Raw genomic sequence first — 25,654 nt, 5'->3', positions numbered from 1 at the left:
AGTGGTCAAAAAGGAGATGGCAAGAGTGAACATCAACATTTTAGGAATCAGCGAACTAAAATGGACTGGAATGGGTGAATTTAACTCAGATGACCATTACATCTATTGCAGCAGGCAAGAATCCCTTAGAAAGAAATGGAGCAGGCATCACGGTCAACCAGAGTCCAAAATGCAGTAGTTGGATGCAATTTCAAAAAGGACAGAATGATCACTGTTTCCAAGGCAAATCATTCAGTATCACAGTAATCCAAGTCTATGCCACAACCAGCAATGCTGAAGAAGCTAAAGTTGAACAGTTCTATGAAGATCTACAAGACCTTCTGGAACTAACACTCAAAAACAAATGTCCTTTGCATTATAGGGGACTGGAACACAAAAGTATGAAGTCAAGAAACACCTGGACTAACAGGAAAATTTGGCCTTGGAGTACAGAATAAAGCAGGGCAAAGACTAATAGAGTTTAGCCAAGAGAACACACTTGTCATAACAAACACCCTAATCCAACAGCACAAGAGAAAACTCTACACATGGACATAACCAGATGGTCAATACTGAAATCAGATTGATTCTATTTTTTGCAGCCAAAGCTGGAGAATGTCTACACAATCAGCAAAAGCAAGACCAGAATAGAACTGTGGATCAGATCATGAACTCCTTATTACCAAATTCAGACTTAAATTGAAGAAAGTAGGGAAAACCACCAGACCATTCAGGTATGACCTAAATCCAACCCCTTATGATTATACAGTAGAAGTGACTAATAGATTCAAGGGATTTGATCTGATAGAGTGCCTGAAGAACTATGGATGGAGGTTCGTGACATTTCACTGGAGGCAGGGATCAAGACCATCCCCAAGAAAAAGAAATGCAAAATGGCAAAATGGCTCTCTGAGGAGGCCTTACAAATAGCTATTAAAAGAAGAGAAGTGAAAGGGAAAGGAGAAAAGGAAAAATATACCCATTTGAATGCAGAGTTCCAAAGAATGGCAAGGAGAGATAAGAGAGCCTTCCTCAGCGATTAATGCAAAGAAATAAGGGGGAAAAGTAGAATGGGAAAGACTAGAGATCTCTCCAAGAAAATCAGAGATACCAAGGGAACAGTTTATGCAAAGATGGGCACAATAAAGGACAGAGATGGTATGGACCTAACAGAAGCAGAAGATATTAAGAAGTAGCAAGAATACACAGAAGAATGATACAAAAAAGATCTTCATAACCCAGATAATCATGATAGTGTGATCATTCACCTAGAGCCAGACAACTTGGAATGAGAAGTCAAGTGGACCTTAGGAAGCATCACTACAAACTAGTGGAGGTGATAGAATTCCAGTTGACCTATTTCAAATCCTAAAAGATGATACTATGAAATAGCTTCATTCAATATGCCAGCAAATTTGGAAAACTCATCAGTGGCCATAGGACTGGAAAAGGTCATTTTCATTTCAGTCCAAAGAAAGGCAATGCAAAAGAATGCTCAACTGCACAATTGCACTCATCTCACGCTAGCAAAGCAATGCTCAAAATTCTTCAAGTGAGGCTTCAACAGTACATACCATGAACTTCCATATGTTCAAGATGGATTTAGAAAAGGCAGAGGAACCAGAGAACAAATTTCCAACATCTGTTGGATCATCGAAAAAGCAAGGGAGTTCCAGAAAAACATCTATTTCTGCTTTATTGAATACACCAAAACCTTTGACTGTGTGGATCACAACAAACTGTGGAAAATTCTGAAAGAGATGGGAATACCAGATCACTTGACTGGCCTCCGAAGAAATCTGTATGCAGGTCAGAAAGCAACAGTTAGAACTGGACATGGAACAACAGACTGGTTCCAAATCGGGAAAGGAGTATGTCAAGACTGTATATTGTCACTCTGCTTATTTAACTTATATGCACAGTAGAGAAATGCTGGAATGGATGAAGCACAATCTGGAATCAAGATTGCTGGGAGAAATATCAATAACCTGAGATATGGAGATGACATTTATGGCATAAAGCAAAGAGGAACTAAAGAGCTTCCTGATGAAAGTGAAAATGGAGAGTGAAAAAGTTGGCTTAAAACTCAACATTCAGAAAACTAAGATCATGGCATCTGGTCCTATTCCTTCATGGCAAGTAGACGGTGGAACAATGGAAACAGTGACAGATTTTATTTTGTACTGTAAAATCACTGCATATGGTGACTGCTGTCATGAAATTAAAAGATTCTAGCTCCTTGGAAGAAACGTTATGACCAAGCTAGACAGCATATTAAAAAGCAGAGACATTAAATTGCCAACAAAGGTTCATCTAGTCAAAGCTATGGTTTTTCCAGTAGTCATGTGGATGTGAGAGTTGGAGTATAAAGAAAGGTGAGTGCCAAGAAAATGATGCTTCTGACCTGTGGTATTGAAGAAGACTCTTGAGAGTCCCTTGGACTGCAAGGAGATCCAACCAGTGCATCCTAAAAGAAATCAGTCCTGAATATTCATTGGAAGGACTGATGCTGAAGCTGAAACTCCAATACTTTGACCTCCTGATGCGAAGAACAGACTCATTTGAAAAGACCCTGATGCTGGGGAAGATTGAAGGCAGGAGAAGAAGGGGACGACAGAGGATGAGATGGTTGGGTGGCATCACCGAGTCAATGGCCATGAGTTTGATTAAACTCCAGGATTTGGTACTGGTCATAACAAACACCTTCTTCCAACAACACAAGGGAAGACTCTATACATGGACATCACCAGATGGTCAACACCGAAAAAAGACTGATTATATTCTTTGCAGCCAAAAATGGAGAAGCTCTATACAGTCAGCAAAAACAAGACCAGGAGCTGACTGTGGCTCAGATCATGAACTCCTTATTACCAAATTCAGACTTAAACTGAAGAAAGTAGGGAAAACCACTAGACCATTCAGATATGACCTAAATCAAATCCCTTATGATTATACAGTGGAAGTGAGAAATAGATTTAAGGGCCTAGATCTGATAGATAGAGTGCCTGATGAACTATGGAATGAGGTTCATGACATTGTACAGGAGACAGGGATCAAGACCATCCCCGTGGAAAAGAGATGCAAAAAAGCAAAATGGCTGTCTGGGGAGGCCTTACAAATAGCTGTGAAAAGAAGAGAAGTGAAAAGCAAAGGAGAAAAGGAAAGATATAAGCATCTGAATGCAGAGTTCCAAAGAATAGCAAGAAGAGATAAGAAAGCCTTCCTCAGTGATCAATGCAAAGAAATAGAGGAAAACAACAGAATGGGAAAGTCTAGGGATCTCTTCAAGAAAATTAGAGATACCAAGGGAACATTTCCTGCAAAGATGGGCTTGATAAAGGACAGAAATGGTATGGACCTAACAGAAGCAGAAGATATGAAGAAGAGATGGTAAGAATACACAGAAGAACTGTACAAAAAAGATCTTCACGACCCAGATAATCACAATGGTGTGATCACTGACCTAGAGCCAGACATCCTGGAATGTGAAGTCAAGTGGGCCTTAGAAAGCATCACTATGAACAAAGCTAGTGGAGGTGATAGAATTCCAGTGGAGGTGGTAGAGTTCCAGTTGAGCTATTTCAAATCCTGAAAGATGATGCTGTGAAAGTGCTACACTCAATATGCCAGCAAATTTGGAAAACTCAGCAGTGGCCACAGGACTGGAAAAGGATAGTTTTCATTCCAATCCCAAAGAAAGGCAATGCCAAAGAATGCTCAAACTACCGCACAATTGCACTCATCTCACATGCTAGTAAAGTAATGCTCAAAATTCTCCAAGCCAGGCTGCAGCAGTATGTGAACCATGAACTTCCTGATGTTCAAGCTGGTTTTAGAAAAGGCAGAGGAACCAGAGATCAAATTGCCAACATCTGCTGGATCATTGAAAAAAGCAAGAGAGTTCCAGAAAAACATCTATTTCTGCTTTATTGACTATGCCAAAGCCTTTGACTGTGTGGATCACAATAAACTGTGCAAAATTCTGAAAGAGATGGGAATATTAGACCACCTGATCTGCCTCTTGAGAAATTTGTATGCAGGTCAAGAAGCAACCGTTAGAACTGGACAGGAACAACAGACTGGTTCCAAATAGGAAAAGGGGTACGTCAAGGCTGTATATTGTCACCCTGCTTATTTAACTTACATGCAGAGTACATCATGAGAAACACTGGGCTGGAAGAAGCACAAACTGGAATCAAGATTGCTGGGAGAAATATCAATAAGCTCAGATATGCAGATGACACCACCCTTATGGCAGAAAGTGAAGAGGAACTCAAAAGCCTCTTGATGAAGGTGAAAGTGGAGAGTAAAGAAGTTGGCTTAAAGTTCAACATTCAGAAAATGAAGATCATGGCATCCAGTCCCATCACTTCATGGGAGATAGATGGGGAAACAGTGGAAACAGTGTCAGACATTATTTTTTGGGCTCCAAAATCACTACAGATGGTGATTGCAGCCATGAAATTAGAAGATGCTTACTCCTTGGAAGGAAAGTTATGACCAACCTAGATAGCATATTAAAAAGCAGAAACATTACTTTGCCAACAAATGTCTGTCTAGTCAAGGCTATGGTTTTTCCTGTGGTCATGTATGGATGTGAGAGTTGGACTGTGAAGAAGGCTGAGTGCCGAGGAATTGATGCTTTTGAACTGTGGTGTTGGAGAAGACTCCTGAGAGTCCCTTGGACTGCAAGGAGATCCAACCAGTCCATTTTGAAGGAGATTAGCCCTGGGATTTCTTTGGAAGGAACAATGCTAAAGCTGAAACTCCAGTACTTTGGCCACCTCATGCGAAGAGTTGACTCATTGGAAAAGACTCTGATGCTGCGAGGAATTGGTGGTAGGAGGAGAATGGGACGACAGAGGATGAGATGGCTGGATGGCATCACTGACTCGATGGATGTGAGTCTGGGTGAACTCTGGGAGTTGGTGATGGACAGGGAAGCATGGTATGCTGCGATTCATGCGGTCACAAACAGTCGGACATGTCTGAGCTACTGAACTGAACTGAGGGAGGCCTGGCATGCTGCAGTCCATGGGTTTGCAAAGAGTCGGACACAACTGAGCGACCCAACTGAATGAACTGAACTGAACTAGGGACAATTTACTCAACAATAAATCCAACTAGTCAAAATATATGCAACTGTTCAGCACTGAAAAAAATTATGTAAGGATTTACTGTCTTTGTCTTTAATAGAAAATCAAGACAATTGAACCACAGTCCTACACTCTCCAAATTCTGCAGTTTTCCATAATACTAGAAATCTTCAACCACATAGGCATAACAACTTTAAGAGAGTCAGAAAGTAAGAATAAATTTATACTATCAGAAGAATTTTATCTCATCCAAGTTTTTGTCTTCTCTATTAAAATAGAGTTTAACATATACTAGGTCACCATCGTAAAGAATCCACCTGCCAGTGCAGGCAATATGGGTTCAATCCCTGGGTCAGGAAGATCCTCTGGAGAAAGAAATAGCAACTCTCTCCAGTATTCTTACCTGAGAAGTCCTATAGACTGAGAAGCCTGGCAGGCTACAGTCCATGGAGTACCAAAAGACTTAGGTACAACTTGGTGACTGAACAGAACAAGGTTCAGTGGCTATTTACCTAATTAATAAATATACCATAACTAACTGAGGGCTACAAATTGCTTTAGTGCCCCTGAGACATCAAATTCATATTATTTTTTATTATATCTTTGTTCATGGGCTAAACACTGTACTAGACTACCTTTTAAATTTTTTTCTGAGCTGCTAAAATATGCATGCATGGTGGTAGAACTAAGGATGGTTTCTCAAGTCAGGAATACCACTGAGGCAATTAGAAAATTTCACTCAACCCAGAAGGTGAGCAGGTGTCAGACCTTTCAAAATGTGAAGAATTAGTTCAGGAAAGGAACAGCAAGCATGCAATTAGAGTCATCATGTCCTGTTTAGCTGCCATAAATAGTTCTCTTGCTCTGTATATAAGATCTTATTTATTGAAATTCCAGAAATTTTAGCACAGCATGGAAATAGCAAAGGAAAATAGAAAAAAGAAAAGAAGAAGAAGAAGAAAGAAAAAATACAGACATAAACTCAGCAATTTGAATGTGAAACTTAAAAACTAGCTACACTTCTTAACCCTTGGGATCCAAAATGGATCCAAAATGGTATATAAAAGAGCACATGAAAACCTGATGCCACTGCTATAGCTGATTTTGTTTTCCTACCATGGTGACAATAAAATGCCCTTCCCCTCATGTTCTCTGTACAGGATGACCTCTATGCTGTTCCCATTAGAACATAGCATATACTTCTACTACCTGAATCTGGCAGAGCTTTGACTACAGCAGAAATGACACTGCAAATTACAAGTCTAGTTCATAAACATTCTGTCTAATTCTTTTGGGAAGCTTCTTAGAAGCCAGCACCTTGATGTGAGGAAGCTCAAATAGCCCAGGGAAAACCTACATGGAGTGGAAATAAAGCCTCCAGCTCACAGCCCTCACTGAGCTGGAGCCCATAGCCAGAAGCAACTTGTTATGTTTACTATTTGGAAAGTGGTACCCAGCCCTTGGGCTTCCCAGATGGCGCTAGCAGTGAAGAACCCGACTACCAGTGTAGGAGACGTAAGAGGTGTAAGAGCCAATCCCTGGCTCAGGAAGATCCCCTGGAGGAGGGCATGATAACTCACTTCAGCAAACTTGCCTGGAGAATCCCATGGACAGATAAGCCTGGTGCCCTACAGTCCATAGTGTCACAAAGAATCGGACATGACTAAAATGATAGAACACACACACACAGAGCCCTTAGCCAAAGTGTCCTAGCTGATGCTGTGCAGAGCAGGAATGAGGTGTTCCCTCAGGTCTGCCAGAATTGTGGTTTTACGAAGAAATTTAAAGATTGCAATTTGAAGCCACTAAATTTTGGTGCTTTGTTATGCAGTGATTGATAACCAGAATAAGTGCCTAATTTTGCAAGTAAACATATCTAATTTTTTTTTCCACATGCCAATAAAAATAATATTCGATGAATAAATATTTGCTGTATTTAAATCTGTAAAATTAAAATTCTTGTTTCACAGAATGTTCAAGAATGGATTGATCTGTTAAAAATGATGATGAAGAATAAACTTTGGTCATTCTGTGATTTATAGAATATACTTTAATGCAAGATATATGATTTCAAAAGAAAATACTGTTAATTTATTAGCTGTATAAGGCTAAGTCACTTAAATTTTATATCCCAGAGATCTCATTTATAAAATGACCATTACAGTGGTAACTATCTGAAAGAATTTAAGTTAATATGTTTGTAAAATTTAGCACAGTTCATGACAAACTGAACAATCTAAATAGTCATTAGTCATTATTATCATTTATCACAAATCTAGAACATGGCTTTATCTCTAACATGAAATGGCACAGGAATTAGAGATGCTTGGTCTATAAGCTGGAGCAAAGACAAAATTATGCTCAAAGATCCTTATAAAGTCAATACACTTTGCTTCTCAAGCGGTAACCTCTGTCTTTACTTCTCTCATTACATCAAGTACTGTTAAACATTCATCAGACTAGTTCATTGATTTTAGTCTTATTAGGTCAGTATTCCCCTTCTCTTGGGATCTCATTGATATACCAGCTACTTAAATTAGCTCAGAAAAATAGATTGAAACTAAAAATATTTTTGTCATGATTTCAATTAAGCCTTTCAAAGAAAAGTTCAATGTTCACATCATTAAGTCTTCTCACTAATATTCAACAAAATAATATCATGACCTACAACTTTAGGTAACCTATAAATATTTGTCTAGACAAACTCTCCATTAGCCTTTCTGTCTGTAAAATTACTCCATTTAGCTTAAAAATAATATTATTTTCTTCACTCAGCACACATCATAACATTTATCCATTTTTTAGGTTATTTTTTTTTCATGTAAACCAACTAGACTAGTAATCATTTATTCCAGCACACACAAAAGTGGTTTTCAACCATTTAAGAGCTATTGCTAGTAAAGCAAGTGGGTAAAATATTGCATAAAGTAATTGGTAAAATATTCAGCAAGAACACTTTAAAGTGACTGGAATGCAATCTAATTTACACTTAGAAGTAATCTGTGTTCTATTCTTTTTAAAAAAAGAAAAAAAAGGGGGGAAGGCGCCAAGATGGTGGAGGAGTAGGACGGGGAAAACACTTTCTCCCCCACAAATTCATCAAAAGAGCATTTAAACGTCAAGTAAATTCCACAAAACAACTTCTGAATGCCGGCAGAGGACACCAGGCACCCAGAAAAGCAACCCAACTCCTCGAAAGGAGGTAAGAAAAAATATTAAAGACAATAAAAGAGACAAAAGAGGGAGGGACGGAGTTCCGTCCCGGGAAGGGAGTCTTAAAAAGAGAGAAGTTTCCAAACACCAGGAAACCTTCTCACTGCCGAATCCCTGCCGAGCTTTGGAAGCACAGAGGACAACATAACAGGGAGAAAAAATAAATAAACAATTAAAACTCGCAGATTGCGAGCCCTACGGTAACTCCCCCAGCGGAGAAGCAGCGCAGACGCCTGCACACGCCATTAGCAAGCGGGGGCTGGGCAGGGAGGTGCGGCGCGGGCTGCATCGCTGAGAGTAAGAATCTGGCCTGAATACCCTGAGCGCTATCTGAGCGAAATAATTTGGGCTAGCAAACCAGACTGTGGGATATCTACCATGCGAAAAGCCAGCCCTAACCTAAGACACCGCCAGCCCGCACACGGAACAAAGGACTAAACAGAGGTAGCCGGCTGCAAACCTTCCCCCTCCGGTGACAGGCAGCCAGAGCCGGAAGGGGGCAATCGCAGCCCCAGAGAGACATTATCTATAAAACTGGCTTCTTTGCTAACTAAAACTTATTAGGGGTCTGGACGGTCAACATCTGCCTGAGAAGGTGCGCCGGTTTTACACCCAGATAAACAAGTGGCGGGGAGGCGATAAGTCGCAGCATTGGCGCTCGCCAAACACCTCATCACCTGAGCTGCTCGGACCTGGGAAGAGCACAAAACGCAGCCCCAACTGAGTCTGCGCCTCTGAGGACTACCTGAGTGCCTGAACCTGAGCGGCTTGGACCTGGGAGGTGCATGCAACCCAGGGTCAGCCTCGGATTGTTCCCGGCGGAACAACCTAGAGCCTGAGCAGTGTGGGCAGGGAGGCTACACGCGCCGTGAGCGGGGGCAGACCCAGTGTGGCTGAGGCACTGCGAGCGCACACCAGTGTCATTTGTTTGCAGCATCCCTCCCTCCCTCCCCATAGCGCGACTGAACAAAGAGAAGAAATACAGCTCCACCCACCAGAACACCGACACAAGCTTCCCTAACCAGGAAACCTTGACAAGCCACCTCTACATACCCACACACAGCGAGGAAACGCCACAATAAAGAGAACTCCACAAACTGCCAGAATACAGAAAGGACTCCCAAACTCAGCAATTTAAACAAGATGAAGAGACAGAGGAATACCCAGCAGATAAAGGAACAGGATAAATCCCCACCAAACCAAACAAAAGAGGAAGAGATAGGGAATCTACCTGATAAAGAATTCCAAATAATGATAGTGAAATTGATCCAAAATCTTGAAATTAAAATGGAATCACAGATAAATAGCCTGGAGAAAAGGATTGAGAAGATGCAAGAAAGGTTTAACAAGGACCTAGAAGAAATAAAAAAGAGTCAATATATAATGAATAATGCAATAAATGAAATTAAAAACACTCTGGAGCCAACAAATAGTAGAATAACAGAGGCAGAAGATAGGATTAGTGAATTAGAAGATAGAATGGTAGAAATAAATGAATCAGAGAGGATAAAAGAAAAACGAATTAAAAGAAATGAGGACAATCTCAGAGACCTCCAGGACAATATTAAACGCTACAACATTCGAATCATAGGGGTTCCAGAAGAAGAAGACAAAAAGAAAGACCATGAGAAAATACTTGAGGAGATAATAGTTGAAAACTTCCCTAAAATGGGGAAGGAAATAATCACCCAAGTCCAAGAAACCCAGAGAGTCCCAAGCAGGATAAACCCAAGGCGAAACACCCCAAGACACATATTAATCAAATTAACAAAGATCAAACACAAAGAACAAATATTAAAAGCAGCAAGGGAAAAACAACAAGTAACACACAAGGGAATTCCCATAAGGATAACAGCTGATCTTTCAATAGAAACTCTTCAAGCCAGGAGGGAATGGCAAGACATACTTAAAATGATGAAAGAAAATAACCTACAGCCCAGATTATTGTACCCAGCAAGGATCTCATTCAAGCATGAAGGAGAAATCAAAAGCTTTTCAGACAAGCAAAAGCTGAGAGAATTCTGCACCACCAAACCAGCTCTCCAACAAATACTAAAGGATATTTTCTAGACAGGAAACACAAAAATGGTGTATAAACTCGAACCCAAAACAATAAAGTAAATGGCAACGGGATCATACTTATTAGTAATTACCTTAAACGTAAATGGGTTGAATGCCCCAACCAAAAGACAAAGACTGGCTGAATGGATACAAAAACAAGACCCCTACATATGTTGTCTACAAGAGACCCACCTCAAAACAGGGGACACATACAGACTGAAAGTGAAGGGCTGGAAAAAGATTTTCCATGCAAATTGGGACCAAGACTTTAAAACAAAGGCTGTGAAAAGAGACAAAGAAGGTCACTACATAATGCTCAAAGGATCAATCCAAGAAGAAGATATAACAATTATAAATATATATCCACCCAACATGGGAGCACCGCAGTATGTAAGACAAATCCTAACAAGTATGAAAGGAGAAATTAACAATAACACAATAATAGTGGGAGACTTTAATACCCCACTCACACTTATGGATAGATCAACTAAACAGAAAATTAACAAGGAAAAAAAAAAAAAAACATGTATCTATAAAGCTCACTAAAGCAAAGCACAGTAAAATGAGGTATGGCAATAAAAGGTGTTAAATTTATCAAATAAAAAAAATAATAATAAAGTGCTGAAAAATTAAAAAAAAAAAAAAAAGAAAAAAAAGTTCAAACACAGAGAGGATTCTCCAAACTGCAGTTCTCAGATGTCAGAAATAAAATCAAATATCTCGCAACAAATTCTGACATCACTAGCCATATTACTAACCCAGAAGCCTAAATGCTTTTCATAGGAACAGCAAAAACAAATCAAATAGTTGACTCCTAGGAATTTGACTGCTCTAAAAGAGATTTTTTTTTTTCTTTTTTTTACATTTAAGGAAGAAACTGATATTTTAGCCTAAGCAGGATATCTATTGGGCTTACCAGGTGGCACAGTGGTAAAAAATCTGTCTGCCAAGGCAGGAGACACAAGAGACAAAGGTTCAATCCCTGGGTTGGGAAGATCCTATGGAGTAGGAAATGGCAACCCACTTCAGTATTCCTGACTAGAGAATTCTATGGACAGAGGAGCCTGGCAGGCTACAGTTTGTGGGGTCCCAAAGAGTGGGACATGACTGAGCACACACGTGTACACACACAGAATATCTATTAGCCTTATATTTTTATTCTTAGATATGTATATTTATCACCCAGGCAGGTCTATGGTGTGAATTTTAGGCTAACAGCAATTTATAGATTTATTTGAATATTTTTTAAAAAATTAAGAAATGAATGTAGAAAATATGTACACATGACTTAATTTTTGTTTCTTTAAAATATGTCTTTAATGAATGAATATTTACATTCAGGATTCATTAGCTCCCCCCTCCAAACAGCCAAGCATAATATCCAATAATATATCAGGATTTTAAAAGACAAAAGGGCTCCTGTTAATATATGTGTCCTCTGACTTAGGGCTGAATGTTGACAAGTGAATTTAAGAAAATGCTGGGATTATTTCTGGGAGTTTCCAAGTATATGATGTCAACTGATCATTGTTATGCTTTATACATGGGTACCGAGAAGGCAATGGCACTCCACTCCAGTACTCTTGCCTGGAAAATCCCATGGATGGAGGAGCCTGGTGGGCTGCAGTCCATGGGGTCACTAAGAGTCGGATACGACTGAGCGACTTCATTTTCACTTTTCACTTTCATGCATTGGAGAAGGAAATGGCAACCCACTCCAGTGTTCTTGCCTGGAGAATCCCAGGGATGGGGGAGCCTGGTGGGCTGCCGTCTATGGGGTCGCACAGAGTCGGACATGACTGAAGCGACTTAGCATACATGGGGAAAAAAAAAAAGCAGAGTCAAATGGGCTGCTACTTCAGGTTGTTGTTCACTCGCTCAATTGTGTCTGACTATTTGTGACCCCATGGACACTAGGCTTCCACGTCCTTCACTGTTTCCTGAAGTTTGCACAAATTCATGTCCATTAAGTTGGTGATGCTATCTAACCATTTCATCTTCTGCCATGCTACTTCATGACATTCCTTCAATGATATAATTAGACATTATGAATACAAATTTACCCATACTGTCTCAAAATGGTTTTGGACATAAACTATTTTCCATATCTATTTAGAAAAGCATACTATTTTCACCACATATGTGTTCAAAATATTTGAACAGGATCTCATTGGGGGTCACAGAGGTAGAAGTGAAGAGGAAAAGATGAGAATATGCTTACTGGAGTTCTCAGCTCAGGTATGGCAGCTTGATAGGTGAGTGGGCGACAGTCACGAGTGTTTGGCACGAGGACACATGGAAGAAACATTGGACCCAGGTCATCTCCATCCAGAATGTCCACTGTGAGGGTGGTGGTGGTGGTTCGCCGTTCATTTAGGTTTTGTGCACGGTCCTGTGAGAGAGGGAGAAAAGAAAAAGATCATAAGATGTACTCAATGTTCCCTCCAGCTTGGTTACACCATAGACACATTTCTTCCCGACTGTAGGCATCTGACCTCCCTTTTCTTAGAGCATTTACTTTAGAAAACTTGCATGTGTAAATACTTTCTCTGCCCCTTTGAGGTCTCAACCTTCTTCTAGCTCAAACTTTTACCAGTTTTATACCCAGGACTCTGTCTCCAGGATCTAAGAATTATCCCTTTGAAATGTAATAATCAAGGAAAATAGAGCTTCTATTAATATCTCCCAGTCCCTATAGGAGGGTAGGAGCCTAACTTCCATGAAGGTTTTCTCCAAGTCATGAAACCATCTCCCATCATGAAGATATATAAATGTTTACTTTTCTTTTGAGAAGGCAGTTAACAAACAAGTTAACAATCAAGATGACTCTCAATTCCTTCACTCCTGTCCCCACCCCAGTGTTTTATTTTATTTTATTCATGATGCTTCAAGAAATTTAAGTTTATGAAATAAATGTTGCTTATTTTAAAAAAGGCAGGGGAGGGGGAGAGAGAGGGAAGAAGAAGAAGAAGAAGAAAAATTAAATGAAGAGGTGAATAAAAGGAAGGAAAGAAGACCCATCAGATCTGCTATACTCTCATTGGAAAAATGTATTTGTATGTTTCTCATAACATGTATTTGTATGTTTCCTGTCACAAAATATAATATTTTGAGAACCTTCCTTCTCTTCATGTAGCCTTCTGGCATCACTAAAATAACTTGTTTCCAAGTTTATAAATGACAATTGTTTCATTTCTTCATTCTTTGAGACTCTAAAAAACTATAATTTCTGAGAAGAGTATCCTTGTATCAGTAATGGGAATTACATTTCCATTTTTCCTCTTTTCCACTAACCACAATATTGCCAGAGAACACAGATTTTATTTTATTTTATTGTCTGTTTTGTTTTTCCCATTCTTATGGGTTGCAAAGTGTTCTTTGGTAAGATCTTGGGAAGCAGAAGCTCTATTGATGCAATTTTGCAAGGGCAACCTTTCTTGAATGCAATAACTTTATGACTCTGAAATCAATTAGAACCTTGTGGGGCCCTACCAGGTACAAATCCTGTTCGTGTTCCCCATTTCTTATTTGTAGGAAATAGATTTCATTCAGCTTCTTTGACCTTCCCTGATTTCCAAAGGGAGATTCAAACAATTGCTAATTAGAAGAGTGAGGGAATGCAGAAACAAAGGAAGTGCAATCAAGAAATAATCAGATCAGATCAGATCAGTCGCTCAGTCATGTCCGACTCTTTGCGACCCCATGAATCACAGCACGCGAGACCTCCCTGTCCATCACCAACTCCCGGAGTTCATTGAGACTCACGTCCATCGAGTCAGTGATGCCATCCAGCCATCTCATCCTCTGTCGTCCCCTTCTCCTCTTGCCCCCAATCCCTCCCAGCATCAGAGTCTTTTCCAATGAGTCAACACTTCCCATGAGGTGGCCAAAGTACTGGAGTTTCAGCTTTAGCATCATTCCTTCCAAAGAAATCCCAGGGCTGATCTCCTTGAGAATGGACTGATTGGATCTCCTTGCAGTCCAAGGGACTCTCAAGAGTATTCTCCAACACCACAGTTCAAAAGCATCAATTCTTCAGCGCTCAGTCTTCTTCACAGTCCAACTCTCACATCCGTACATGACCACGGGAAAAACCATAGCCTTGACTAGACGAACCTTTGTTGGCAAAGTAATGTCTCTGCTTTTCAATATGCTATCTAGGTTGGTCATAACTTTCCTTCCAAGGAGTAAGCATCTTTTAATTTCATGGCTGCAATCACCATCTGTAGTGATTTTGGAGCCCAGAAAAATAAAGTCTGACACTATTTCCACTGTTTCCCCATCTATTTCCCATGATGTGGTGGGACCAGATGCCATGATCTTCGTTTCTGAATGTTGAGCTTTAAGCCAACTTTTTCACTCTCCGCTTTCACTTTCATCAAGAGGCTTTTGAGTTCTTCTTCACTTTCTGCCATAAGGGTGGTGTCATCTGCATATCTGAGGTTATTGACATTTCTCCCAGCAATCTTGATTCCAGTTTGTGTTTCTTCCAGTCCAGCATTTCTCATGATGCACTCTGCATATAAGTTAAATAAACAGGGTGACATATACAGCCTTGACAAACTCCTTTTCCTATTCGGAACCAGTCTGTTGTTCCATGTCCAGTTCTAAGTGTTGCTTCCTGACCTGCATACAAATTTCTCAAGAGACAGATCAGGTGGTCTGGTATTCCCATCTCTTTCAGAATTTTCCACAGTTTATTATGATCCACACGGTCCAAGGCTTTGGCATAGTCAATAAAGCAGAAATAGATGCTTTTCTGGAACTCTCTATGATCCAGCGGATGTTGGCAATTTGATCTCTGGTTCATCAGCCTTTTCTAAAACCAGCTTGAACATCAGGAAGTTCACAGTTCACATATTGCTGAAGCCTGGCTTGGAGAATTTTGAGCATTACTTTACTAGCATGTGAGATGAGTGCAATTGTGAGGTAGTTTGAGCATTCTTTGGAATTGCCTTTCTTTGGGATTGGAATGAAAACTGACCTCTTCCAGTCCTGTGGCCACTGCTGAGTTTTCCAAATTTGCTGCCATATTGGGTGCAGCACTTTCACAGCATCATCTTTCAGGATTTGGAATACTTCAACTGGAATTCCATCACCTCCACTAGCTTTGTTTGTAGTGATGCTTTCTAAGGCCTGCTTGACTTCACATTCCAGGATGTCTGGCTCTAGGTCAGTGATCACACCATTGTGATTATCTGGGTCATGGAGATCTTTTTTGTACAGTTCTTCTGTGTATTCTGGCCATCTATTCTTAATATCTTCTGCTTCTGTTAGGTCCATACCATTTCTGTCCTTTATCGAGCTTATCTTTGCATGAAATGTTCCTTTGGTATCTCTGGTTTTCTTGAAGAGATCCCTAATCTTTCCCATTCTGTTGTTTTCCTCTATTTCTTAGCATTGATCACTGAAGAAGGCTTTCTTATCTCTTCTTGCTATTCTTTGGAACTCTGCATTCAGATGCTTATATCTTTCCTTTTCTCCTTTGCTTTTTGCTTCTCTTCTTTTCACAGCTATTTGTAATAGTGCCGTGATAAAGTAAAACCTGGTTCCCCCTCAAGTAATATGTATAACAATATCTTTGAGTTCTTCTCCAGGAACCAAGGCCCCACCAGGTTGAGAATTGTAACTTCAGGTGAGTAAAAGATTCCTAGAATATAATCCTGTTATCTCAACACCAGTCAATCAGAAAGAAGACTGCAGAGAGTGGACAATAACAAAGACTCTGATTCCTACCCCAAGTGATTATCTGTGATAAGTTTCCCCTTTCTCCCTTTAAAAGGTTTCATGATAGAGCAGAATATTTACTATTTGTTCCTGGATACAACTCTGTCTTCTTCCAGCTTTCCTGACTCCTGAATAAAGCAACCTTTCTTTTCCTAGGAACAACTGTCTCTTGAGCATTACCTTTCAAGTGGCAAGCAGCAGAACATGAGTTTGGTAAAAACTCTTGTATTCTTTGATGTTTAATTTATCAAATTATTATTTACAAATTATTTTAAATTAAATTAAAGACATTAGAGATTGATCATACACAGAAAGAAGCCTTTTTAGAGTTTCCCTTAATTTATTAAAAGCAGAAACATTTGCAAGTGAAGCTGTCATGAAAGTGTTCTCTGGGGGAGTTTTATAGCCATGAGAAAAGAAACAAAGAGAAGAAAAACACTAGAATCTACATAAACAAACATCATCACAAGCTTTCTTTACCTCCTGCTTATTCCCTAGAAACCTACTCATTCTTTAGCTGCTTAGGAAGCAACTTCATTTGCTTGCTTTCTTACACATATAACAATACCTTATTCTTTTCACTTGTTAATCTGTTTGGGGGTTTTCTATATATATATATATATTTATATTTATTTATTTATTTATGGCTGTGATGGGTCTTCCTCGCAGATAGGGGGCTTTCTCTAGTTGTGGAAAGTGGGAGCTACTCTCCAGTTGTAGTGTGTGGCCTTCTCACTGTGGTGGTTTCTCTAGTTGTGGAGCATGGGCTCTAGGGCACTCAGGCTTCAGTAGTTGCTGCATGTGGTCTCAGTAGTTGAGGTCCCCAGGCTCTAGAGTACAGACTCAATTATTGTGGGGAGGTAGATATCTAATACTTATGCCACCTGATGTGAAGAACTGACTCATTGGAAAAGACCCTGATGCTGGGAAAGATTGAAGGAAGGAGAAGAAGGACATGAAAGAGGATGAGATGGTTGGATGGCATCATCAACTCAACAGACATGAGTTTCAGCAAGCTCCAGGACTTGGTGATAGACAGGGAAGGCTGGTGTGCTGCAGTCCATGGGGTTGAAAAGAGTCAAACATAACTGAGCCACTGAAAACTGACTAAGAAATTGCAAGGCTGTCATTGTAGGGATGAGACTCCAGTTCTTTTTTAATTCCAACTTTTTCTCTCATACAAACATCTCTCTCCATTAACCTAAAGCTATACCCTTTGTTCCAATTTCCTGACTTTTAGAGGAATGTGTCCTTGGTCTGGCAGGTCATAAGACATCCAGACGCAAGACAAAACATTCAGTAAATTGTTGACCAACTTGTCAAGACAGAAAACACAAGGTGGACCGTTAACTTTTAGCCCATACATCTGGTCCCTATTTGGTCTTTGAAAGATGGCCTGCAGTCATGAGAAAGGGTTGTGGGATGATAACTCAGTGTCTGTGAAAACCCAAGCACAGGGGGATTAAAAAAAAAGCCATAAAAATTATAGACTGGAAATAGGGACTTTCAAACTAATTGGTCAGAAATTACATTCATCAGGGACGTGAGCCAATCAAAAATGAATAGATCAATACTGGTAAAGATATAAACTGCTATAGTTCAGTTCAGTTCAGTCACTCAGTCATGTCCAACTCATTGCAACCCCATGGACTGCAGCACGCCAGGCTTCCCAGAGCTTGCTCAAACTCATGTCCATTGAGTCAGTGATGCCATCCAACCATCGCATCCTCTGTCATCCCCTTCTTTTCTTGCCTTCAATCTTTGCAAGCATCAGAGTCTTGTCTAATGAGTTAACCCTTCACATCAGGTGGCCAAAGTATTGGAGCTTCAGCTTCAGCATCAGTCCTTCCAATGAACATTCAGGGTTGATTTCCTTTAGGACTGACTGATTTGATCTCCTTATAGTCAAAAGGACTCTCAAGAGTCCTCTTCAACACCACAGTTCAAAAGCATCAATTCTTCAGTGCTCAGCTTTCTTTATGGTCCAACTCTCACAATCCATACATGACTACTGGAAAAGCCATAGCTTTGAATATATGGACCTTTGCTAGCAAAGTAATATCTTTGCTTTTAATATGCTGTCTAGGTTTTGAGGTAGAAATTACTAGGCAGTCAGTATAGAACTCTGAGACCTCAGTCTTGTTTTCAGTAAATATCCTGGTCCATTGTCCTAAATTCCTGGAATATGTCTTTAGTCTGATAGATTATTAGCACTCAGATCCAGGAATGGGCAGTAATTAAATTATATTCCATATGCTTGGGGGAAAAACAACTGGTGATCATTAATCTTAAGCCAATCAGTTCAATTAAGTTCAGTCATGGCAAAGTAATATCTCTGCTTTTTAATATGCTGTCTAGGTCAGTCATAGCTTTTCTTCCAAGCAACAAGCATCTTTTAATTTCATAGCTTCAGTCACCACCTGCAATGATTTTGGAGCCCAGGAGAATAAAGTATGTCAGTGTTTCCGTTGTTTCCCCATCTATTTGCCATGAGGTGATGGGACTGGATGTCATGACCTTAGTTTTCTGAATGTTGCGTTTTAAGTCAACTTTTTCACTCTCCTCTTTCACTTTCATCAAGAGGCTTTTTAGTTCTTCTTCACTTTCTGCTATAAGGTGGTGTCATCTGTATATCTGAGGTTATTGATATTTCGCCCAGCAATCTTGATTCCAGCCTGTGCTTTATCCAGCCCGGCATTTCACATGATGTACTCTGCACATAAGCTAAATAAGCAAGGTGACAATATATAGCCTTGACATACTCCTTTCCCTATTTGTAACCAGTCTGTTGTTCCATGTCCAGTTCTAACTGTTGCTTCTTGACCTGCAGATTTCTTGACCATACAGATTTCTCAGGAGACAGGTCAGGTGGTCGGACATTCACATTTCTTTAAGAATTTTCCACAGTTTGTTTCAATCCACACAGTCAAAGTCTTTGGTGTAGTTTTTCTGGAACTCTCTTACTTTTTCGATTACCCAATCAGTTCAGTTCAATTCAGTTGCTCAGTCATGTCTGACTCTTTGTGACCCCATGGACTGCAGCTCACCAAGCTTCCCTGTCCATCACCAACTCCCAGAGTTTACTCAAACTCATGTCCATTGGGTTGGTGATTCCATCCAACCATCTCATCCTCTGCCATCCCCTTCTCCTCCCACCTTCAATCTTTCCCAGCATCAGGGTCTTTTCAAATGAGTTAGCTCTTCGCATCCGGTGTCCACAGTGTTGGTGTTTCAGCTTCAGCATCAGTCCTTCCAATGAATGTTAAGAGTTAATTTCCTTTAGGACTGACTGGTTTTGAAACTGTTTACCTCAGTTTGGGACTTGAACCCATGAGCCAGGACTCAAATCTAACCAAAACCTAGTTTGGTACTCAAACCCCCGTGGCTTGGACTTCAACTCAGACAATACCCACAGTCTTCCAACTGAGATCACAGACCTGGTTTCAGGACCTAGTGAAGCTTAGGTTCTTGATGTTTCATCATAGAAACAGAAACAAAGGGGTAGGTAAGAAGTGGATTTATTCAGAAAGAAGCACACTCCATAGACAGAGTGTGGGCCATTACATGGGGTGAATGCAGCTGCTTTGAGATATGGCATAGTTAGTTTTTAAGAACTGGGTAATTTCATAGGCTAATGAGTGGGAAGATTATTCCAACCATTTGGGGGAAAGGGTAGAGAAAATTGGGCCACCACCTGTATTTTGGTCTTTTGGTGCCTTGACCTGTCATGGCTCCTCTGGATATGTCATTTAGCTTGCTGATTGAAGATCAAGGTCTAGTTGAAGGTGACTTGTATGCCATCTTGGACCCATTTGATTCTAATCAATTTATGCTTTGTCTTGGGATATGAAATTCTTTCAAATGTTGTACCCTGTCCCCTTCCCTCCTGTTTCAGTTTGAACTCTTTGCAAGCCATGGGACTCTTGAGAGTCTTCTCCAGAACAATTCAAAAACATCAGTGTTTCAGCACTCAGCCTCTTTTATGATCCAACTTTTACATCCATACATAACTATGGAAAAAACAGATTTGATTAAAAGGATCTTTGCTGGCAAAATGATGTCTCTGTTCTTAATATTGTCAAGATTTACTATATCTGTCAAGGCAAAGAGCAAGCATCTTTCAATTTCATGGCTGCAGTCACAGGTCCTGGTGATTTTGGAAACTAAGAAAATAAAATCTGTCACTGCTTCTACTACTTCCCCTTCTATTTGCCATGAAGTTATGGAACTGGATGCCATGATCTTACTTCTTTGAATGGTGAGTTTTAAGTCAGCTTTTTCACTCTCATCTTTCACTTTTAAGAGACTCTTTAGTTCCTCTTCATTTTCTGCCATTAGAGTGGTATCATCTGCCTATCTGAGGGTTTTGATATTTTTCCTAGCAATCTTGATTCCAGCTTTTGATTCATCCAGCCTGGTATTTCACATGATGTACTCTGCTTGCAAGTTAAATGAGCAGGGTGACAATATACAGCCTTGATATACTGCTTTCCCAATTTTGAATCTGTCCATTTTTTCATGTCCAGTTCTCACTGTTGCTTCTTGTCAGGAGGCAGGCAAGGTGGTCTGGTATTCCCATCTCTTTAAAAATTCTCTACAGTTTGTTGTGATCTACACAGTAAAAGGCTTTAGTGTAGTCAATGGAGAATAAGTAGATATTCTTCTGGAATTTCTTTGCTTTCTTTATGATCCAGTGAATGTTGGCAATTTGATCTCTGGTTCCTCTGCCTTTTCTAAATCCAGCTTGAACATCTGGAAGTTCTCCGTTCATGTTCGGTTGAAGCCTAGCTTGAAGCATTAGCCTGCTGGCTTGTGAAATGAGTGTAACTGTGAGGTAGTTTGAACATTCTTTGGCACTGCCCTTCTTTGGGATTGGAATGAAAACTGACATTTTCTAGTCCTGTGGTCACTGATGAATTTCCCAAATTTGCTGGCATATTGGGTGCAGCACTTTCACAGCATCATCTTTTAGGATTTTAAATAGCTCAGCTGGAATTCCATCACCTCCACTAGCTTTATTCAGAACAATGCTTCATCAGGTCCACTGGACTTCATGCTCCAGGATGTCTGGCTCTAGGTGAGTGACCACACCATTGTGATTATCCTGACTTCATGCTCCAGGATGTCTGGCTCTAGGTGAGTGACCACACCATTGTGATTATCCTGACTTCATGCTCCAGGATGTCTGGCTCTAGGTGAGTGACCACACCATTGTGATTATCCTGACTTCATGCTCCAGGATGTCTGGCTCTAGGTGAGTGACCACACCATTGTGATTATCCTGACTTCATGCTCCAGGATGTCTGGCTCTAGGTGAGTGACCACACCATTGTGATTATCCTGACTTCATGCTCCAGGATGTCTGGCTCTAGGTGAGTGACCACACCATTGTGATTATCCTGGGCATTAGCACCTTTTTTGTACAGTTCTGTGTATTCTTGCATCTCTTTTTAATCTCTTCTGTTTTTGTTAGGTCCTTGCCATTTTTGCCCTTTATTGTGTCTAAATTTTCATGAAATGTTCCCTTGATATCTCCAATTTTCTTGAATAGATCTCTAATCTTTTCAATTTTATTGTTTTCCTCTATTCTTTGCATTGTTCATTGAAAAAGGCCTTCCATATCTCTCCTTGCTATTCTTTGGAACTCTGCATTCATATGGGTGTATCTTTCTTTTTCTCCTTCGCCTTTTGCTTCCCTTCTTTTCTCAACTTTTTGTAAGGCCCCCTCAGACAATTACTTTGTCTTCTTGAATTTCCTTTTCTTTGGGATAGTTTTGGTCACTACCTCTTGTTACAATGTTATGAATCTCTGTCCATAGTTCTTCAGATACTCTGTCTATCAGATCTAATCCTTTGAATCTATTTGTCACTTCCACTGTATAATCATAAGAGATTTGATGTATCTTATACCTGAATGGCCCAGTGGTTCCCCTACTTTCTTCAATTTAAGTCTGAATTTTACAATAAAGAGTTCATGTTCTGAGCCACAGCCAGCTCCTGGTCTTATTTTTGCTGACTGTATAGAGCTTCTGGTCTTATTTTTGCTGACTGTATAGAGCTTCTTCATCTTTGGCTGCAAAGAATATAATCAGTCTGATTTTGGTATTAACCATCTGATGATGTCTATGTATGGAGTTGTCTCTTGTGTTTTTGGAAGAGGGTATTTGCTATGACCAGTGTGTTCTCTTGTCAAAACTATGTTAGCCTTTGACCTGCTTCATTCAGTACCCCAAGGCCAAATTTGCATGTCATTCCAGGTATTGCTTGATTTCAGCAGTTTTGAATTCCATTCCCCTATGATGAAAAGGACATCTTTTTCTAGTGTAAGCTCTAGAAATTCTGGGAGGTTGTCACGAACTGTTTGACTTCAGCTTCTTAGACATTAGTGGTTGGCACATAGACTTGGATTACTCTGATGTTGAAAGGTTTGCCTTGGAAAGGAATTGAGAAATTTCTGAAGTTTTTAAGATAGCACCCATATACTGCATTTCAGACTCTTCTGTATGTTTGTTATACAGATTTAAATGCAAGCCTTCTCCACTGATAAGTTTCTAGAGATTTAGAATCATCCTTGCCTTCTTGGTACAGATAGAAAGACACCCTTTAAAATTGGAGTTTTTACTTGTAAATGAAAATTCTTCTATTAGTTTTTAGAGCTTCTTTTCTGCCTGCTGTGTTTTTTGTTTATTACTCAGCCCAAAATAATTCTTATGCGTGCTGAAATAAAATTAATAATTTAGGCAAATGAGAAAATGTCTTCCCCTTCAGTGTGTACTGTACATGTAGGTTAACCATACCTCCTTAGGAATTAGTATTCTTTCTAATCTCATCAAGGGTCACAACTCCTTAGGAGATGACCCTCCTTTTTAATCATGTAAGAAGTCATGAGGATCAATGGTCAATTACCCTTTGTACATGTAGATTGTGTAAATTGTCTATAATATATCATTTATTATATAGCCCTTTGTCCCAGAAACTTACATGTAACTGTGCTTTGACCTCTGATGGGCAGAATAGCTCCTCTGAGAAGCTGTCCCTGGGTTATAATCCTCACTTTGGTAAATAAAATTTTCCATAACTTTCTTAGATTGACTGATTAATATTTTGTATATATGCTAAAAAGACACATTTTATGCTGACACCTTCTGCTCCTTTTCACTACTACAGGTGAAATACACTAAGAAAAACTACCAACTTGATTAATATATAGATAGACATTTTCCAGAATTTGTCACCAATAAATACAAATAAATAGAGATATGAAAATAGGCCTTGTGCACATTCCTAACTTGCAAGTCTTGGGAAGGTGCTTTTAATCCATAATTTTCTTTTCACAGTTCAGAATTTGATCATGAAATATTGTCTTAAACAAAGCCCCCAACAATTATAATAAAAGCTAAAAAGAAAGGAATATTTTGCTCTTCTAGTAAAATGCTTGCTTTTTGTGACTCTTCTGAATAAAGGAAATAGCATTGTAAATTGGGAGCATATAAATAAAGCATAATTATTTCCATAAATATTTTGTGTGATTTTATTAAGTTTATATTTTCATTCATTGCTATGTGTAAATCCAATATGTATTAAAAACTACCCCCCTCAAATCCTTCCTTCTATTCTATTTTCCTTCCTTATTCCTTTCTATCATTTTAAAAATAAGATAATACTTTAAAAGTTTAAACATTTAAAAATATCACTAGTTTAGGAAACTGTGTCTGTAACTGGCAATCAAGGATGCATCTCCTTTAAGAGTTAATCAAGTTTGACTGTCTAACTTGTATTTTCTCAGTGCACATTATTTCACATATCACTTATAAAGTTGCTAACACTCAACATTTAATTATATGAAACTGTTACCAGGTCCAAGCTCGATCTGCTCCCTACACTCCAGGCCAGTGAATCTGAGACGAGGGTATGAGGCAAGGAAGAGACTTTAATCGGAGTGCCAGCAGACTGAGAAGATGGCAGGCGAGGGCCTAAAAATAACCATCTTATTGGGGTCTGGATGCCAGGTTTTTTTATAGGTTAGAGATGAGGGGAGGTGAGGAAGCAAAGTAAAAAGGCCATTAATCTTGCAAAACATCTCCTAGAATGACTTTGGCACAGACCATGAATTCCTTATTGCCAAATTCAGACTTAAATTGAAGAAAGTAGGGAAAACCACTAGACCATTCAGGTGTGACCTAAATCAAATCCCTTATGATTATACAGTGGAAGTGACTAATAGATTCAAGGGATTAGATCTGATAGACAGAGTGCCAGAAGAACTATGTATGGAGGTTTGTGACTTTGTCTAGGAGACAGGGATCAAGACCATCCCCAAGAAAATGAAATGCAAAAAGGCAAAATAATTGTCTGAGGAGGTCTTACAAATAGCTGTGAAGAGAACAGAAGCAAAAGGCAAAGGAGGAAAGGAAAGATATATGCATTTGAATGCAGAGTTCCAAAGAATAGCAAGGAAAGATAAGAAAGCCTTCCTCAGTGATCAATGCAAAGAAATAGGGGAAAACAATACAATGGGAAAGACTACAGATCTGTTCAAGATAATTAGAGATACCAAGGGAACATTTCATGCAACGATGGGCACAATAAAGGACAGAAATGGTACGGACCTAACAGAAGCAGAAGATATTAAGAGGTGGCAAGAATACACAGAACTACACAAAAAAGATCTTCATGATCCAGATAACCATGATGGTGTGATCACTCACCTAGAGCCAGACATCCTGGAATGTGAAGTCAAGTGGGCCTTAGAAAGCATCACTATGAATAAAGCTAGTGGAGGTGATGGAATTCCAGTTGAGCTATATTAAATCCTAAAAGATGATTCTGTGAAAGTGCTACACTCAATATGCCAGCAAATTTGGAAAACTCAGCAGTGGCCACAGGAAAAGGTCAGTTTTCATTCCAATCCCAAAGAAAGGCAATGCTAAGGAATGCTCAGACTACTTACTGCATAATTGCACACATCTCAAATACTAGTAAAGTAATGCTCAAAATTCTCCAAGCCAGGCTTCAACAGTACATGAACCGTGAACTTCCAGATGTCCAAGCTGGATTTAGAAAAGGCAGTGGAACCAGAGACAAAAATTGTCAACATCCGTTGGATCATTGAAAAAGCAAGAGAGCTCCAGAAAATTATCTACATCTGCCTTATTGACTATGCCAAAGCCTTTGACTGTGTGGAGCATAACAAATTGTGGAAAATTCTTAAAGAGATAGGAATACCAGACCACCTGACCTGCCTCCTGGGAAATCTGTATGGTCAAGAAATCTGAAGGTCAAGAAGCAACAGTTAGGACTGGACGTGGAACAACAGACTGGTTCCAAATACGGAAAGACTGTATATTATCACACTGCTTATTTAACTTATATGCAGAGTACATCCAAAAAAAATTAGGGTTAGGGTTAGGGCTGGATGAAGCACAAACTGGAGTCAAGATTGCTGGGCGAAATATCAATAACCTCAGATATGCAGATGACACCACCTTTATGGCAGAAAGTGAAGAAGAACTAAGGAACCTCTTGATGAAAGCGAAAGAGGAGAGTGAAAAAGGTGGCTTAAAGTTCAACATTCAGAA

The 25,654-nt window shown here is 39.6% G+C and overlaps 1 protein-coding gene across 1 annotated transcript in view; it reads right to left on the bottom strand.

Moving 5' to 3' along the window:
* The window catches only part of LOC147343960 (protocadherin-15-like), a 1,781,617-nt gene that overhangs the window by 459,044 nt on the left and 1,296,919 nt on the right, over positions 1-25,654 (bottom strand). The window contains exon 11 of the mRNA XM_086377653.1: positions 12,571-12,741. Coding sequence (XP_086233779.1) covers positions 12,571-12,741 — 171 coding nt within the window. The remainder of the gene's footprint in view (positions 1-12,570; positions 12,742-25,654) is intronic.

This window comes from Bos grunniens, chromosome 26 (assembly GCF_055505025.1).
Source record: "Bos grunniens cultivar Pamir isolate PY7600 chromosome 26, Bosgru_T2T1.0, whole genome shotgun sequence".
Classification (NCBI taxonomy): domain Eukaryota; kingdom Metazoa; phylum Chordata; class Mammalia; order Artiodactyla; family Bovidae; genus Bos; species Bos grunniens.
Note: the sequence above shows the minus strand (reverse complement) of the source record. Positions and strands in the feature narration are given on the sequence as shown.